General features: G+C 50.0%; 1 protein-coding gene across 6 annotated transcripts in view; it reads left to right on the top strand.

Annotated features, from left to right (window-relative positions):
• The first annotated feature begins 15312 nt into the window (after window positions 1-15312).
• EIF4G3 (eukaryotic translation initiation factor 4 gamma 3) overlaps window positions 15313-18530 on the top strand; it is a 66955-nt gene continuing 63737 nt past the window's right edge. For 4 of the 6 annotated variants that reach the window (XM_066606278.1, XM_066606277.1, XM_066606280.1 and 1 more), the window contains exon 1: window positions 15314-15714. In XM_066606278.1, the coding sequence (XP_066462375.1) occupies window positions 15521-15714 (194 nt within the window). In that variant the 5' untranslated portion in view covers window positions 15314-15520. Of the gene's footprint in view, window positions 15715-18530 lie in introns of all 6 variants that reach the window. The other 2 variants (XM_066606276.1, XM_066606275.1) reach the window with 1 other exon arrangement.

The following is an 18530-nucleotide window of genomic DNA, read 5'->3' as shown; positions in this document are numbered from 1 at the left end:
ATTAGATATAGCAGTTCAGCAGACAGTATCACACATGGTAGGATGAGATACAGCAGCTCAGCAGCCAGTATCACACATGGTAGGATGAGATACAGCAGCTCAGCAGACAGTAGCCGGTATCACACACGGTGGGCATACAGCAACTCTGTAGGCAGTAACACACATGAAAAGATTAGATACAGCAGCTCAGCAGCCAGTATCACACATGATGGGATGAGATACAGCAGCTCAGCAGCAGTATCACACATGATGGGATGAGATACAGCAGCTCAGCAGCAGTATCACACATGATGGGATGAGATACAGCAGCGCAGCAGCCAGTATCACACATGGTAGGATGAGATACAGCAGCTCAGCAGACAGTAGCCGGTATCACACATAGGGGGCTTGGATACAGCAACCGGTATCACACACGGATGGCATACAGCAACTCTGTAGGCAGTAACACACATGAAAAGATTAGATACAGCAGCTCAGCAGCCAGTATCACACATGGTAGGATGAGATACAGTGGCTCAGCAGACAGTATCACACATGATGGGATTAGATACAGCAGCTCAGCAGACAGCATCACACATGATGGGATGAGATACAGTGGCTCAGCAGACAGTATCACACATGATGGGATTAGATACAGCAGCTCAGCAGACAGCATCACACATGATGGGATTAGATACAGCAGCTCAGCAGACAGTATCACACATGATGGGATGAGATACAGCAGCGCAGAAGATAGTATCACATATGATGGGATGAGATACAGCAGCTCAGCAGACAGTATCACACATGGTAGGATGAGATACAGTGGCTCAGCAGACAGTATCACACATGATGGGATGAGATACAGTGGCTCAGCAGACAGTATCACACATGATGGGATTAGATACAGCAGCTCAGCAGACAGTATCACACATGATGGGATTAGATACGGCAGCGCAGCAGCCAGTATCACACATGGTAGGATGAGATACAGCAGCTCAGCAGACAGTAGCCGGTATCACACATAGGGGGCTTGGATACAGCAACCGGTATCACACACGGATGGCATACAGCAACTCTGTAGGCAGTAACACACATGAAAAGATTAGATACAGCAGCTCAGCAGCCAGTATCACACATGGTAGGATGAGATACAGTGGCTCAGCAGACAGTATCACACATGATGGGATGAGATACAGTGGCTCAGCAGACAGTATCACACATGATGGGATTAGATACAGCAGCTCAGCAGACAGTATCACACATGATGGGATTAGATACAGCAGCTCAGCAGACAGTATCACACATGATGGGATGAGATACAGCAGCGCAGAAGATAGTATCACATATGATGGGATGAGATACAGCGGCTCAGCAGACAGTAACACACATAATGGGATTAGATACAGCAGCGCAGCAGACAATATCACACATGATGGGATTAGATACAGCAGCTCAGCAGACAGTATCACACATGATGGGATTAGATACAGCGGCTCAGCAGACAGTATCACACATGATGGGATTAGATACAGCGGCTCAGCAGACAGTATCACACATGATGGGATTAGATACAGCGGCTCAGCAGACAGTATCACACATGATGCGATGAGATACAGCGGCTCAGCAGACAGTATCACACATGATGGGATGAGATACAGTGGCTCAGCAGACAGTATCACACATGATGGGATGAGATACAGCGGCTCAGCAGACAGTATCACACGTGATGGGATGAGATACAGCAGCTCAGCAGACAGTATCACACATGATGGGATGAGATACAGCAGCTCAGCAGCAGTATCACACATAATGGGATTAGATACAGCGGCTCAGCAGACAGTATCACACGTGATAGGATTAGATACAGCAGCTCAGCAGACAGTATCACACATGATGGGATTAGATACAGCGGCTCAGCAGACAGTATCACACATGATGGGATGAGATACAGCAGGTCAGCAGACAGTATCACACATGATGGGATGAGATACACAGCTCAGCAGACAGTATCACACATGATGGGATGAGATACACAGCTCAGCAGACAGTATCACACATGATGGGATGAGATACAGCAGCTCAGCAGACAGTATCACACATGATGGGATGAGATACAGTGGCTCAGCAGACAGTATCACACATGATGGGATTAGATACAGCGGCTCAGCAGACAGTATCACACGTGATAGGATTAGATACAGCAGCTCAGCAGACAGTATCACACATGATGGGATTAGATACAGCGGCTCAGCAGACAGTATCACACATGATGGCAGATACATGGCTCAGCAGACAGTATCACACATGATGGGATGAGATACAGCAGCTCAGCAGACAGTATAACACATGATGGGATTAGATACAGCAGCTCAGCAGCCAGTATCACACATGATGGGATGAGATACAGCGGCTCAGCAGCCAGTATCACACATGATGGGATGAGATACAGCAGGTCAGCAGACAGTATCACACATGATGGGATGAGATACAGCAGCTCAGCAGACAGTATCACACATGATGGGATGAGATACACAGCTCAGCAGACAGTATCACACATGATGGGATGAGATACAGCAGCTCAGCAGACAGTATCACACATGATGGGATTAGATACAGCAGCTCAGCAGACAGTATCACACATGATGGGATTAGATACACAGCGCAGCAGACAGTATCACACATGATGGAATGAGGGCTCGTTCTCGTTGATATATGAAATTTCAGTCCATGGGTAACTGGCGGTTTTTCCCGCGGTGGTATATGTTCTCCTGGTGGTATATGTCCTCCTGGTGGTATATGTTCTCTTGGTGGTATATGTCCTCCTGGTGGTATATGTCCTCCTGGTGGTATATGTCCTCCTGGTGGTATATGTCCTCCTGGTGGTATATGTCCTCCTGGTGGTATATGTTCTCTTGGTGGTATATGTCCTCCTGGTGGTATATGTTCTCCTGGTGGTATATGTCCTCCTGGTGGTATATGTTCTCTTGGTGGTATATGTCCTCCTGGTGGTATATGTCCTCCTGGTGGTATATGTCCTCCTGGTGGTATATGTTCTCCTGGTGGTATATGTTCTCCTGGTGGTATATGTTCTCCTGGTGGTATATGTCCTCCTGGTGGTATATGTCCTCCTGGTGGTATATGTCCTCCTGGTGGTATATGTCCTCCTGGTGGTATATGTTCTCCTGGTGGTATATGTTCTCCTGGTGGTATATGTTCTCCTGGTGGTATATGTCCTCCTGGTGGTATATGTTCTCCTGGTGGTATATGTTCTCCTGGTGGTATATGTCCTCCTGGTGGTATATGTCCTCCTGGTGGTATATGTCCTCCTGGTGGTATATGTTCTCCTGGTGGTATATGTCCTCCTGGTGGTATATGTCCTCCTGGTGGTATATGTTCTCCTGGTGGTATATGTTCTCCTGGTGGTATATGTTCTCCTGGTGGTATATGTTCTCCTGGTGGTATATGTCCTCCTGGTGGTATATGTCCTCCTGGTGGTATATGTTCTCCTGGTGGTATATGTTCTCCTGGTGGTATATGTCCTCCTGGTGGTATATGTTCTCCTGGTGGTATATGTCCTCCTGGTGGTATATGTCCTCCTGGTGGTATATATGTTCTCCTGGTGGTATATATGTTCTCCTGGTGGTATATATGTTCTCCTGGTGGTATATATGTTCTCCTGGTGGTATATATGTTCTCCTGGTGGTATATATGTTCTCCTGGTGGTATATATGTTCTCCTGGTGGTATATATGTTCTCCTGGTGGTATATGTTCTCCTGGTGGTATATGTTCTCCTGGTGGTATATGTCCTCCTGGTGGTATATGTTCTCCTGGTGGTATATGTTCTCCTGGTGGTATATGTTCTCCTGGTGGTATATGTTCTCCTGGTGGTATATGTCCTCCTGGTGGTATATGTCCTCCTGGTGGTATATGTCCTCCTGGTGGTATATGTCCTCCTGGTGGTATATATGTTCTCCTGGTGGTATATATGTTCTCCTGGTGGTATATATGTTCTCCTGGTGGTATATATGTTCTCCTGGTGGTATATATGTTCTCCTGGTGGTATATATGTTCTCCTGGTGGTATATATGTTCTCCTGGTGGTATATGTTCTCCTGGTGGTATATGTTCTCCTGGTGGTATATGTCCTCCTGGTGGTATATGTTCTCCTGGTGGTATATGTTCTCCTGGTGGTATATGTTCTCCTGGTGGTATATGTTCTCCTGGTGGTATATGTCCTCCTGGTGGTATATGTCCTCCTGGTGGTATATGTGCGCTTATTTCATATCTGCGTCATCTGTTTTTTTTTGCACGTAACAAAAAAACCAAACAAACTGCTGCCCCTTTTTTCAGGGTCTCCCGGCACCGGGTCTCCATGACACAGCGCACATGCGTGTAACATCCGTGTTCGCTTTTGTTTTTCAAGCTTTAATAGACAGTGATTTTGATCGATGATCGCGGTCAGAGTACGGCGCGCGCCATTTTATCTGTTTTTTAACATGCAGCATTAGTTTACATGAAACCGCACATCCAAATGCACCGATTTGCTGTAACGGGTCCGCGAGTCGACCGAGGCGCAACAGTATCACACATGGAAGGCTTAGATACACAGCTGAGACGGCAGTATCACACATGGTCGGCTTGGGCTGCTACCACACGAGCCGTCGTTCTGCCATATTTGCCGGACTCCGATGCGGAAAATTGCATTTCTGTATCAAGAAATAACAACACTTTTTGATGCGGAAATGTGATTTACTGCGTCAGAATTTTGCCCATTGACAGGTGAACGTAGATACAGCAGCCAGAGTCACACATGATGGGATTAGATACAGCAGCCAGAGTCACACATGATGGGATTAGATACAGCAGCCAGAGTCACACATGATGGGATTAGATACAGCAGCCAGAGTCACACATGATGGGATTAGATACAGCAGCCAGTGTCACACATGGCGGACTTGGATACAGCAGCCAGTGTCACACATGATGGGATTAGATACAGCAGCCAGTGTCACACATGGTGGGCTTGGATACAGCAGCCAGTGTCACACATGGCGGGCTTGGATACAGCAGCCAGGTGTCACACATGGCGGGCTTGGATACAGCAGCCAGTGTCACACATGGCGGGCTTGGATACAGCAGCCAGTGTCACACATGGCGGGCTTGGATACAGCAGCTAGTGTCACACATGGCGGGCTTGGATACAGCAGCCAGTGTCACACATGGCGGGCTTGGATACAGCAGCCAGAGTCACACATGGCGGGCTTGGATACAGCAGCCAGAGTCACACATGGCGGGCTTGGATACAGCAGCCAGAGTCACACATGGCGGGCTTGGATACAGCAGCCAGAGTCACACATGGCGGACTTGGATACAACAGCCAGAGTCACACATGATGGGATTAGATACAGCATCCAGTGTCACACATGGCGGACTTGGATACAGCAGCCAGTGTCACACATGATGGGATTAGATACAGCATCCAGTGTCACACATGGCGGACTTGGATACAGCAGCCAGAGTCACACATGGCGGGCTTGGATACAGCAGCCAGAGTCACACATGGCGGGCTTGGATACAGCAGCCAGAGTCACACATGGCGGACTTGGATACAACAGCCAGAGTCACACATGATGGGATTAGATACAGCATCCAGTGTCACACATGGCGGACTTGGATACAGCAGCCAGTGTCACACATGATGGGATTAGATACAGCAGCCAGTGTCACACATGGTGGGCTTGGATACAGCAGCCAGTGTCACACATGGCGGGCTTGGATACAGCAGCCAGTGTCACACATGGCGGGCTTGGATACAGCAGCCAGTGTCACACATGGCGGGCTTGGATACAGCAGCCAGTGTCACACATGGCGGGCTTGGATACAGCAGCCAGTGTCACACATGGCGGGCTTGGATACAGCAGCCAGTGTCACACATGGCGGGCTTGGATACAGCAGCCAGTGTCACACATGGCGGACTTGGATACAGCAGCCAGTGTCACACATGGCGGGCTTGGATACAGCAGCCAGTGTCACACATGGCGGGCTTGGATACAGCAGCCAGTGTCACACATGGCGGGCTTGGATACAGCAGCCAGTGTCACACATGGCGGGCTTGGATACAGCAGCCAGTGTCACACATGGCGGGCTTGGATACAGCTGCCAGTGTCACACATGGCGGGCTTGGATACAGCATCCAGTGTCACACATGGCGGGCTTGGATACAGCAGCCAGTGTCACACATGGCGGGCTTGGATACAGCAGCCAGTGTCACACATGGCGGACTTGGATACAACAGCCAGAGTCACACATGATGGGATTAGATACAGCATCCAGTGTCACACATGGCGGACTTGGATACAGCAGCCAGTGTCACACATGATGGGATTAGATACAGCAGCCAGTGTCACACATGGTGGGCTTGGATACAGCAGCCAGTGTCACACATGGCGGGCTTGGATACAGCAGCCAGGTGTCACACATGGCGGGCTTGGATACAGCAGCCAGTGTCACACATGGCGGGCTTGGATACAGCAGCTAGTGTCACACATGGCGGACTTGGATACAGCAGCCAGTGTCACACATGGCGGGCTTGGATACAGCAGCCAGCGTCACACGTGGCGGGCTTGGATACAGCAGCCAGTGTCACACATGGCGGACTTGGATACAATAGCCAGAGTCACACATGATGGGATTAGATACAGCATCCAGTGTCACACATGGCGGACTTGGATACAATAGCCAGAGTCACACATGATGGGATTAGATACAGCAGCCAGTGTTACACATGCAGGGCTTGGATACAGCAGCCAGTGTCACACATGGCGGGCTTGGATACAGCAGCCAGTGTCACACATGGCGGACTTGGATACAGCAGCCAGTGTCACACATGGCGGACTTGGATACAGCAGCTAGTGTCACACATGGCGGACTTGGATACAGCAGCCAGTGTCACACATGGCGGACTTGGATACAGCAGCCAGTGTCACACATGGCGGGCTTGGATACAGCAGCCAGCGTCACACGTGGCAGACTTGGATACAGCAGCCAGTGTCACACGTGGCGGACTTGGATACAGCAGCTAGTGTCACACATGGCGGGCTTGGATACAGCAGCCAGCGTCACACATGGCGGACTTGGATACAGCAGCCAGAGTCACACATGGCGGACTTGGATACAGCAGCCAGTGTCACACGTGGCGGACTTGGATACAGCAGCCAGTGTCACACATGATGGGATTAGATACAGCATCCAGTGTCACACATGGCGGACTTGGATACAGCAGCCAGTGTCACACATGGCGGGCTTGGATACAGCAGCCAGAGTCACACATGGCGGGCTTGGATACAGCAGCCAGAGTCACACATGGCGGGCTTGGATACAGCAGCCAGAGTCACACATGGCGGGCTTGGATACAGCAGCCAGAGTCACACATGGCGGACTTGGATACAGCAGCCAGAGTCACACATGGCGGACTTGGATACAGCAGCCAGAGTCACACATGGCGGACTTGGATACAACAGCCAGAGTCACACATGATGGGATTAGATACAGCATCCAGTGTCACACATGGCGGACTTGGATACAGCAGCCAGTGTCACACATGATGGGATTAGATACAGCAGCCAGTGTCACACATGGTGGGCTTGGATACAGCAGCCAGTGTCACACATGGCGGGCTTGGATACAGCAGCCAGTGTCACACATGGCGGGCTTGGATACAGCAGCCAGTGTCACACATGGCGGACTTGGATACAGCAGCCAGTGTCACACATGGCGGACTTGGATACAGCAGCCAGTATCACACATGGCGGACTTGGATACAGCAGCCAGTATCACACATGGCGGGCTTGGATACAGCAGCCAGTGTCACACATGGCGGGCTTGGATACAGCAGCCAGTGTCACACATGGCGGGCTTGGATACAGCAGCCAGTGTCACACATGGCGGGCTTGGATACAGCAGCCAGTGTCACACATGGCGGACTTGGATACAACAGCCAGAGTCACACATGATGGGATTAGATACAGCAGCCAGTGTCACACATGGTGGGCTTGGATACAGCAGCCAGTGTCACACATGGCGGGCTTGGATACAGCAGCCAGTGTCACACATAGCGGACTTGGATACAGCAGCCAGTGTCACACGTGGCGGACTTGGATACAGCAGCCAGTGTCACACATGATGGGATTAGATACAGCAGCCAGTGTCACACATGGTGGGCTTGGATACAGCAGCCAGTGTCACACATGATGGGATTAGATACAGCAGCCAGTGTCACACATGGTGGGCTTGGATACAGCAGCCAGTGTCACACATGGCGGACTTGGATACAGCAGCCAGTGTCACACGTGGCGGACTTGGATACAGCAGCCAGAGTCACACATGATGGGATTAGATACAGCAGCCAGAGTCACACATGGCGGGCTTGGATACAGCAGCCAGTGTCACACATGGCGGGCTTGGATACAGCAGCCAGAGTCACACATGGCGGGCTTGGATACAGCAGCCAGAGTCACACATGATGGGATTAGATACAGCAGCCAGTGTCACACATGGTGGGCTTGGATACAGCAGCCAGTGTCACACATGGCGGGCTTGGATACAGCAGCCAGTGTCACACATGGCGGGCTTGGATACAGCAGCCAGTGTCACACATGGCGGGCTTGGATACAGCAGCCAGTGTCACACATGGTGGGCTTAGATACAGCAGCCAGTGTCACACATGGCGGGCTTGGATACAGCAGCCGGTATCACACATGGGGGCCTTGGATATAGCAACCAGCTTAGCTACGTCATATATGAGAGGCTAAGATACAGAAGCTAGTATCACACACACATTAGGTTTGGACACAGCAGGCAGTATCATATATAATATAGTAAGATAGTGTGTAAGGCTGAAAAAAGCCCCGCGTCCATCCATCCAGTGCAGCCTATTACCCCCAATGTTGATCCAGAGGAAGACAAAAAACCCCAATGAGGTAGAAGCCAATTTTCCTCATTTAAGGGGAAAGAATTCCTTCCCGACTCCAATCTGGCAATCAGAATAATCCCCGATCACCGACCGGTCAGTGATCTAACATGTAATATTATTACACTCCAGGCCCCTCTTCTAGTCTTTTAGCGATTTTGTCATATATCTATACATAGTTATTAGAGCGCCCCCTTGTTACAGTCCTGGGTATAATAGATGATGGGAGAGATCTCTGTACTGACCCTGATATATCTATACATAGTTATTAGAGCGCCCCCTTGTTACAGTCCTGGGTATATTAGATGCTGGGAGAGATCTCTGTACTGACCCTGATATATCTATACATAGTTATTAGAGCGCCCCCTTGTTACAGTCCTGGGTATAAGAGATGATGGGAGAGATCTCTGTACTGACCCCTGATATATCTATACATAGTTATTGGAGCGCCCCCTTGTTACAGTAATAGTACCCTTCAAATACTGCCCCCTGTGGTACCCCACTAGTAACGGTGTCCCCCTCCAATACTGCCCCCTGTGGTACCCCACTAGTGACGGTGTCCCCCTCCAATACTGCCCCCTGTGGTACCCCACTAGTAACGGTGTCCCCCTCCAATACTGCCCCCTGTGGTACCCCACTAGTGACTGTGACCCCTCCAATACTGCCCCCTATGGTCCCCCACTAGTAATGGTGACCCCTCCACTGCTGCCCCCTGTGGTACCCCACTAGTGACTGTGACCCCTCCAATACTGCCCCCTGTGGTATCCCACTAGTAACAGTGACCCATCCAATACTGCCCCCTGTGGTACCCCACTAGTAACTGTAACGCAATCAGAGTATGTACCATTCCTCAGTGATCAGGGGTGCGGCTGGTTTTGCTTTTAAAGACGACCGTTTAAACATAAGATTATCGATGGAAAATGGACGATAAACGATAATTTGTCTGAATGGCGCGTCATTTAAACCAAACGATAAGCGAACAAACAAGTGATTCTAAGCGGACAGAAAGACGATGAACGAATGACTAACGAGAAGTGCGCGGGGGGGCAGAGGAAGGCAAAAAACCCCCAAGAGGCAGGAGCCAATTAGCCCATTTTGGGGGAAAATTTCTTCCTGACTCCCTAATGGCAGTCAGGATGATCCCTGGGTCAATGTTTGAGTTCTACCTGAATGTAAGACCCGGATCAACAACCCGCTGGTCACCTAATGTCCATATCCTGTAATATCCTTCCGCTCTAGAAAGACATCTAGTCCCTCCTAAACTCCTCTATGGATTTTGCCATCACCACGTCCTCAGGCAGAGAGTTCCACAGTCTAACTGCTCTTACAGTAAAGAACCCCCTTCTGTGTTGGTGATGAAACCTGCTTTCCTCTAGATGTAGCGGATGCCCCTTTGTTACCGTCGTAGTCCTGTGTATATACAGATCATGGCAGAGATCCTTGTATTGTCCCCTCATGTATTTATACACAGTTATTTGGTCGCCCCTTAGCCGTCTTTTTTAGAGGGTGAATAATCCCAGTTTTGGTGTCTCTCTGGGTATTCCAGTCCCTTCATTCCATGTATTAGTTTAGTTGCTCTTATTTGAACCCCCTCCAGTACTGTAACATCTTTCCTGAGCCCCGGTGACCAGAACTGTGCGCAGTATTCCATGTGAGGTCTGACAAGTGCCTTATATAGTGGGAGGATAATGTTCTCGTCCCTCGCCCCTATACCTCTTTTAATGCACCCCAAGACTTTATTAACTTTTGCAGCAGCTGACTGACATTGGTTACTCCAGTTCAGTCTACAGTCCACTAGTACCCCCAGGTCTTTTTCCATATCACTTTTCCCTAGCAGTCCCCCATTTAGTGTATATTGGTGACATCCGTTTCTCCTGCCCATGTGCAGAACCTTACATTTATCAACATTGAACTTCATTGTTCATCAGGCAGAATCGCATGCAGCGGGCTTGGATGCATCAGGCAGAATCGCATACGACGGGCTTGGATGCATCAGGCAGAATCGCATACGACGGGCTTGGATGCATCAGGCAGAATCGCATGCAGCGGGCTTGGATGCATCAGGCAGAATCGCATGCAGCGGGCTTGGATGCATCAGGCAGAATCGCATGCAGCGGGCTTGGGTGCATCAGGCAGAATCGCATGCAGCGGGCTTGGATGCATCAGGCAGAATCGCATGCAGCGGGCTTGGATGCATCAGGCAGAATCGCATGCAGCGGGCTTGGATGCATCAGGCAGAATCGCATGCAGCGGGCTTGGATGCATCAGGCAGAATCGCATGCAGCGGGCTTGGATGCATCAGGCAGAATCGCATGCAGCGGGCTTGGATGCATCAGGCAGAATCGCATGCAGCGGGCTTGGATGCATCAGGCAGAATCGCATGCGACGGGCTTGGATGCATCAGGCAGAATCGCATGCGACGGGCTTGGATGCATCAGGCAGAATCGCATGCAGCGGGCTTGGATGCATCAGGCAGAATCGCATGCAGCGGGCTTGGATGCATCAGGCAGAATCGCATGCGACGGGCTTGGATGCATCAGGCAGAATCGCATGCAGCGGGCTTGGATGCATCAGGCAGAATCGCATGCGACGGGCTTGGATGCATCAGGCAGAATCGCATGCGACGGGCTTGGATGCATCAAGCAGAATCGCATGCAGCGGGCTTGGATGCATCAGGCAGAATCGCATGCGACGGGCTTGGATGCATCAGGCAGAATTGCATGCGGCAGGCTTGGATACATCAAGCAGTATCACACACTTCGGGCTTGGATACAGCATGCAGTATCCTATGCAGTGAACTTCAATACATTAGGCAATACCCTATGAGGCAGGTTTTGATACATCAGGCAGTATCACACATCAGGCTTGGATACATCAGGTAGTATCACACATGGTGGGCTTGCATACATCAGGCAGTATCACACATGGTGGGCTTGGATACATCAGGCAGTATCACACATGGTGGGCGTGGATACACCAGGCAGTATCACACATGGTGGGCGTGGATACACCAGGCAGTATCACACATGGTGGGCTTGGATACATCAGGCAGTATCACACATGGTGGGCATGGATACACCAGGCAGTATCACACATGGTGGGCGTGGATACATCAGGCAGTATCACACATGGTGGGCTTGCATACATCAGGCAGTATCACACATGGTGGGCTTGGATACATCAGGCAGTATCACACATGGTGGGCATGGATACACCAGGCAGTATCACACATGGTGGGCGTGGATACATCAGGCAGTATCACACATTGCAGGCTTTGATACAGCCTGCAATATCACAAGTCAGACTTGGATACATCAAGCAGTATCACACACGTCAGGCTTGGATACATCAAGCAGTATCACACACGTCAGGCTTGGATACATCAAGCAGTATCACACACGTCAGGCTTGGATACATCAAGCAGTATCACACACGTCAGGCTTGGATACATCAAGCAGTATCACACACGGCAGGCTTGGATACATCAGGCAGTATCACACACACTTCAGGCTTGGATACATCAGGTAGTATCACAAACTTCAGGCTTGGATACATCAAGCAGTATCATACACGTCAGGCTTGGATACATCAAGCAGTATCACACACGTCAGGCTTGGATACATCAAGCAGTATCACACACGGCAGGCTTGGATACATCAGGCAGTATCACACACACTTCAGGCTTGGATACATCAGGCAGTATCACACACACTTCAGGCTTGGATACATCAGGTAGTATCACAAACGTCAGGCTTGGATACATCAAGCAGTATCATACACGTCAGGCTTGGATACATCAGGCAGTATCACACACACTTCAGGCTTGGATACATCAGGTAGTATCACACATTGTCGGCTTGGATACATCAGGCAGTATCACACATGGTGGGCTTGGATACATCAGGCAGTATCACACATGGTGGGCTTGGATACATAAGGCAGTATCACACGTCAGGCTTGGATACATCAAGCAGTATCACACACGTCAGGCTTGGATACATCAAGCAGTATCACACACGGCGGGCTTGGATACATGAGGTAGTATCACACGTCAGGCTTGGATACATCAAGCAGTATCACACACGTTAGGCTTGGATACAAACAGTATCACACACGGCAGGCTTGGATACAAACAGTATCACACACGGCAGGCTTGGATACAAACAGTATCACACACGGCAGGCTTGGATACAAACAGTATCATACACGGCAGGCTTGGATACATCAAACAGTATCACACACGGCGGGCTTGGATACATCAGGCAGTATCACACACGGCGGGCTTGGATACATCAGGCAGTATCACACACGGCGGGCTTGGATACATCAGGCAGTATCACACACGGCGGGCTTGGATACATCAGGCAGTATCACACACGGTGGGCTTGGATACATCAGGCAGTATCACACACGGTGGGCTTGGATACATCAGGCAGTATCACACACGGTGGGCTTGGATACATCAGGCAGTATCACACACGGGGGGCTTGGATACATCAGGCAGTATCACACACGGTGGGCTTGGATACATCAGGCAGTATCACACATGGTGGGCTTGGATACATCAGGCAGTATCACACACGGCGGGCTTGGATACATCAGGCAGTATCACACACGGCGGGCTTGGATACATCAGGCAGTATCACACACGGCGGGCTTGGATACATCAGGCAGTATCACACACGGCGGGCTTGGATACATCAGGCAGTATCACACACGGCGGGCTTGGATACATCAGGCAGTATCACACACGGCGGGCTTGGATACATCAGGCAGTATCACACACGGCGGGCTTGGATACATCAGGCAGTATCACACACGGCGGGCTTGGATACATCAGGCAGTATCACACACGGCGGGCTTGGATACATCAGGCAGTATCACACACGGCGGGCTTGGATACATCAGGCAGTATCACACACGGCGGGCTTGGATACATCAGGTAGTATCACACACGGCGGGCTTGGATACATCAGGTAGTATCACACACGGCGGGCTTGGATACATCAGGTAGTATCACACACGGCGGGCTTGGATACATCAGGTAGTATCACACACGGCGGGCTTGGATACATCAGGCAGTATCACACACGGCGGGCTTGGATACATCAGGCAGTATCACACATGGCGGGCTTGGATACATCAGGCAGTATCACACACGGTGGGCTTGGATACATCAGGCAGTATCACACACGGCGGGCTTGGATACATCAGGCAGTATCACACACGGCGGGCTTGGATACATCAGGTAGTATCACACACGGCGGGCTTGGATACATCAGGTAGTATCACACACGGCGGGCTTGGATACATCAGGTAGTATCACACACGGCGGGCTTGGATACATCAGGTAGTATCACACACGGCGGGCTTGGATACATCAGGCAGTATCACACACGGCGGGCTTGGATACATCAGGTAGTATCACACACGGCGGGCTTGGATACATCAGGTAGTATCACACACGGCGGGCTTGGATACATCAGGCAGTATCACACACGGCGGGCTTGGATACATCAGGCAGTATCACACATGGCGGGCTTGGATACATCAGGCAGTATCACACACGGTGGGCTTGGATACATCAGGCAGTATCACACACGGCGGGCTTGGATACATCAGGCAGTATCACACACGGCGGGCTTGGATACATCAGGTAGTATCACACACGGCGGGCTTGGATACATCAGGTAGTATCACACACGGCGGGCTTGGATACATCAGGTAGTATCACACACGGCGGGCTTGGATACATCAGGTAGTATCACACACGGCGGGCTTGGATACATCAGGCAGTATCACACACGGCGGGCTTGGATACATCAGGCAGTATCACACACGGTGGGCTTGGATACATCAGGTAGTATCACACGGCGGGCTTGGATACATCAGTATATCAGAGCCGCCATGTCTCCCCTCGGATTACATTCCGTCCTGTCACTCACTCATTCCATACTGCAAGCTCCTCCCACGGTCGAGGAGGGGCGGGGCCTGTTTCCTGGGTTACAACTGCGCTCGCACAATTGCTTCCTCTGACACGGGTTGATTTCCGTTGTTATGAGCAGCCTTCACCACAGAGGGGAGACATACTGTCAGTATCAAGCCGAAACCGAAAGTTTCCGAGCCCCTCCGAAGCTCTTCGCCTGGTCACGCCCCTTTCACTTCGTGTATGTTATGAGGCTCCTCCTATGGGACCGCCTCTTTGCGATGCTTTCCGAAACAGTTATTTACCCTGCTGAGCAGTGACCACGCCCCCTCCCTCCAGCGATCTCCCCAGCAGCCGGGCATCACTCAGCCTCTTCCTGCTACCAACAGACTCGATCGTTTCCGAAGATTGCCGAGCGGTCTTCGGTGGCTCGACCCCCTCTCCGAGCGCACCCGAATGCTGCCGGAGATCGCCGAATGTCCGTCCTGCCGGACTGCTGGAGGCGGACGCAGCGCCATGTTGGATGCTCCGGTCTCTGAGTGAGGAAAATCGCCGGTATCTCCCCGCATCCCCAGACCGACAGCGGCTCCCGTGTCCCCCAAGCCGCGCTCCCATGAGGGTCCGCTCCTGAACCCGGCCCGGCCATGAGTTTACCGCACAAGCCGGCCCTGAAATCCGCCGCACCCACCGGAGCCGGGACCGGGGTGCTGGGGCCTCCCCCCTCCGCTGCCGTGCCCGCTGCTGTACCCAGCTCCGCCGTGCCTCCTCCTCCCCCTGCGGCCTCCTCCGCCTCACACCCCGGGATCCGGGCCCTGCAACCGTCGCCTGCTGCTGCAGCGTATCCTTCACCGGCCACAGCTGTGCCTCACACCGGGGGCACCGGGGAGGGCAGGGGGGCAGAATATACCGTATACCTGACTGACGACCCCCATCACTGTATATATATAACACTCCCATCACTATATACCGGCCAGCACCGTATACATATCTGACACCCCATCATAATACACATATTACACTCCTGCCCATCACTATATACATATCTGACACCCCATCATAATACACATATTACACTCCCCTCACTATATACCGGCCAGCACCGTATACATATCTGACACCACCATCATAATACACATATTACACTCCTGCCCATCACTATATACCGGCCAGCACCGTATACATATCTGACACCCCATCATAATACACATATTACACTCCTGCCCATCACTATATACCGGCCAGCCCCGTATACATATCTGACACCCCATCATAATACACATATTACACTCCCATCACTATATACCGGCCAGCACCGTATACATATCTGACACCACCATCATAATACACATATTACACTCCTGCCCATCACTATATACCGGCCAGCACCGTATACATATCTGACACCCCATCATAATACACATATTACACTCCTGCCCATCACTATATACCGGCCAGCCCCGTATACATATCTGACACCCCATCATAATACACATATTACACTCCCATCACTATATACCGGCCAGCACCGTATACATATCTGACACCCCATCATAATACACATATTACACTCCTGCCCATCACTATATACCGGCCAGCGCCGTATACATATCTGACACCCCACCATAATACACATATTACACTCCCATCACTATATACCAGCCAGCACTGTATACATATCTGACACCCCATCATAATACAAATATTACACTCCTGCCCATCACTATATACCGGCCAGCGCCGTATACATATCTGACACCCCATCATAATACACATATTACACTCCCATCACTATATACCAGCCAGCACTGTATACATATCTGACACCCCATCATAATACACATATTACACTCCTGCCCATCACTATATACATATCTGACAACACCATCATAATAAACATATTACACTCCTGCCCATCACTATATACCGGCCAGCACCGTATACATATTCGACACCCCATCATAATACAAATATTACACTCCCATCACTATATACCGGCCAGCACCGTATACATATCTGACACCCCATCATAATACAAATATTACACTCCTGCCCATCACTATATACCGGCCAGCACCGTATACATATCTGACACCCCATCATAATACAAATATTACACTCCTGCCCATCACTATATACCGGCCAGCACCGTATACATATCTGACACCCCATCATAATACACATATTACACTCCTGCCCATCACTATATACCGGCCAGCACCGTATACATATTTGACACCACCATCATAATACAAATATTACACTCCTGCCCATCACTATTTACCGGTCAGTACCGTATACATATCTGACACCCCATCATAATACACATATTACACTCCTGCCCATCACTATATACCGGCCAGCACTGTATACATATCTGACACCCCATCATAATACACATATTACACTCACATCACTGTATACCAGCTAGCACCGTATACATATCTGACACCCCATCATAATACAAATATTACACTCCTGCCCATCACTATTTACCGGTCAGTACCGTATACATATCTGACACCCCACCATAATACACATATTACACCCCCATCACTATATACCGGCCAGCACCGTATACATATCTGACACCACCATCATAATGCATATATTACACTCCTGCCCATCACTATATACTGTTCACCGTATACATATCTGACACCCCATCATAATACAAATATTACACTCCTGCCCATCACTATCTACCGGCCAGTACCGTATACATATCTGACACCACCATCATAATACACATATTACACTCCTGCCCATCACTATATACCAGCCAGCACCGTATACATATCTGACACCTGATCATAATACACATATTACACTAATTCCCATCACTATATACTGGCCAGCACCGTATACATATCTAACACCCCCATCATAATACACATATTACACTCCTGCCCATAACTATATACTGGGCAGCACCGTATACATATCTGATACCCCATCATAATACACATATTACACTCCCATCACTATATACTGGCCAGCACCGTATACATATCTGACACCCCATCATAAATACACATATTACACCCCCATCACTAGATATCAGCCAGTACCGTATACATATCCGACACCCCCATCATAATACACATATTACAGTCCTGCCCATCACTATTTACCAGCCAGCACCGTATACATATCTGACACCCATCATAATACACATATCACACTCCTGCCCATCACTATATACCGGCCAGCACTGTATGCATATCTGACACCCCCATCATAAAACACATATTACACTCCTGCCTATCACTATATACCGGCCAGCACTGTATACATATCCGACACCCCCTTCATAATACACATATTACACTCCTGCCATTGCTATGTACCGGCCAGCACCGTATACATATCTGACACCCCATCATAATACACATAATACACTCCTGCCCATAACTATATACTGGGCAGCACCGTATACATATCTGATACTTCCATCATAATACACATATTACACTCCCATCACTATATACCGGCCAGCACCGTATACATATCCGACACCCCATCATAAATATACATATTACACTCCCATTACTAGATATCAGCCAGTACCGTATACATATCCGACACCCCATCATAATACACATATTACACTCCTGCCCATCACTATATACCGGCCAGCACCGTATACATATCTGA

This window comes from Eleutherodactylus coqui, chromosome 6 (genome assembly GCF_035609145.1).
Source record: "Eleutherodactylus coqui strain aEleCoq1 chromosome 6, aEleCoq1.hap1, whole genome shotgun sequence".
Classification (NCBI taxonomy): domain Eukaryota; kingdom Metazoa; phylum Chordata; class Amphibia; order Anura; family Eleutherodactylidae; genus Eleutherodactylus; species Eleutherodactylus coqui.
Note: the sequence above shows the minus strand (reverse complement) of the source record. Positions and strands in the feature narration are given on the sequence as shown.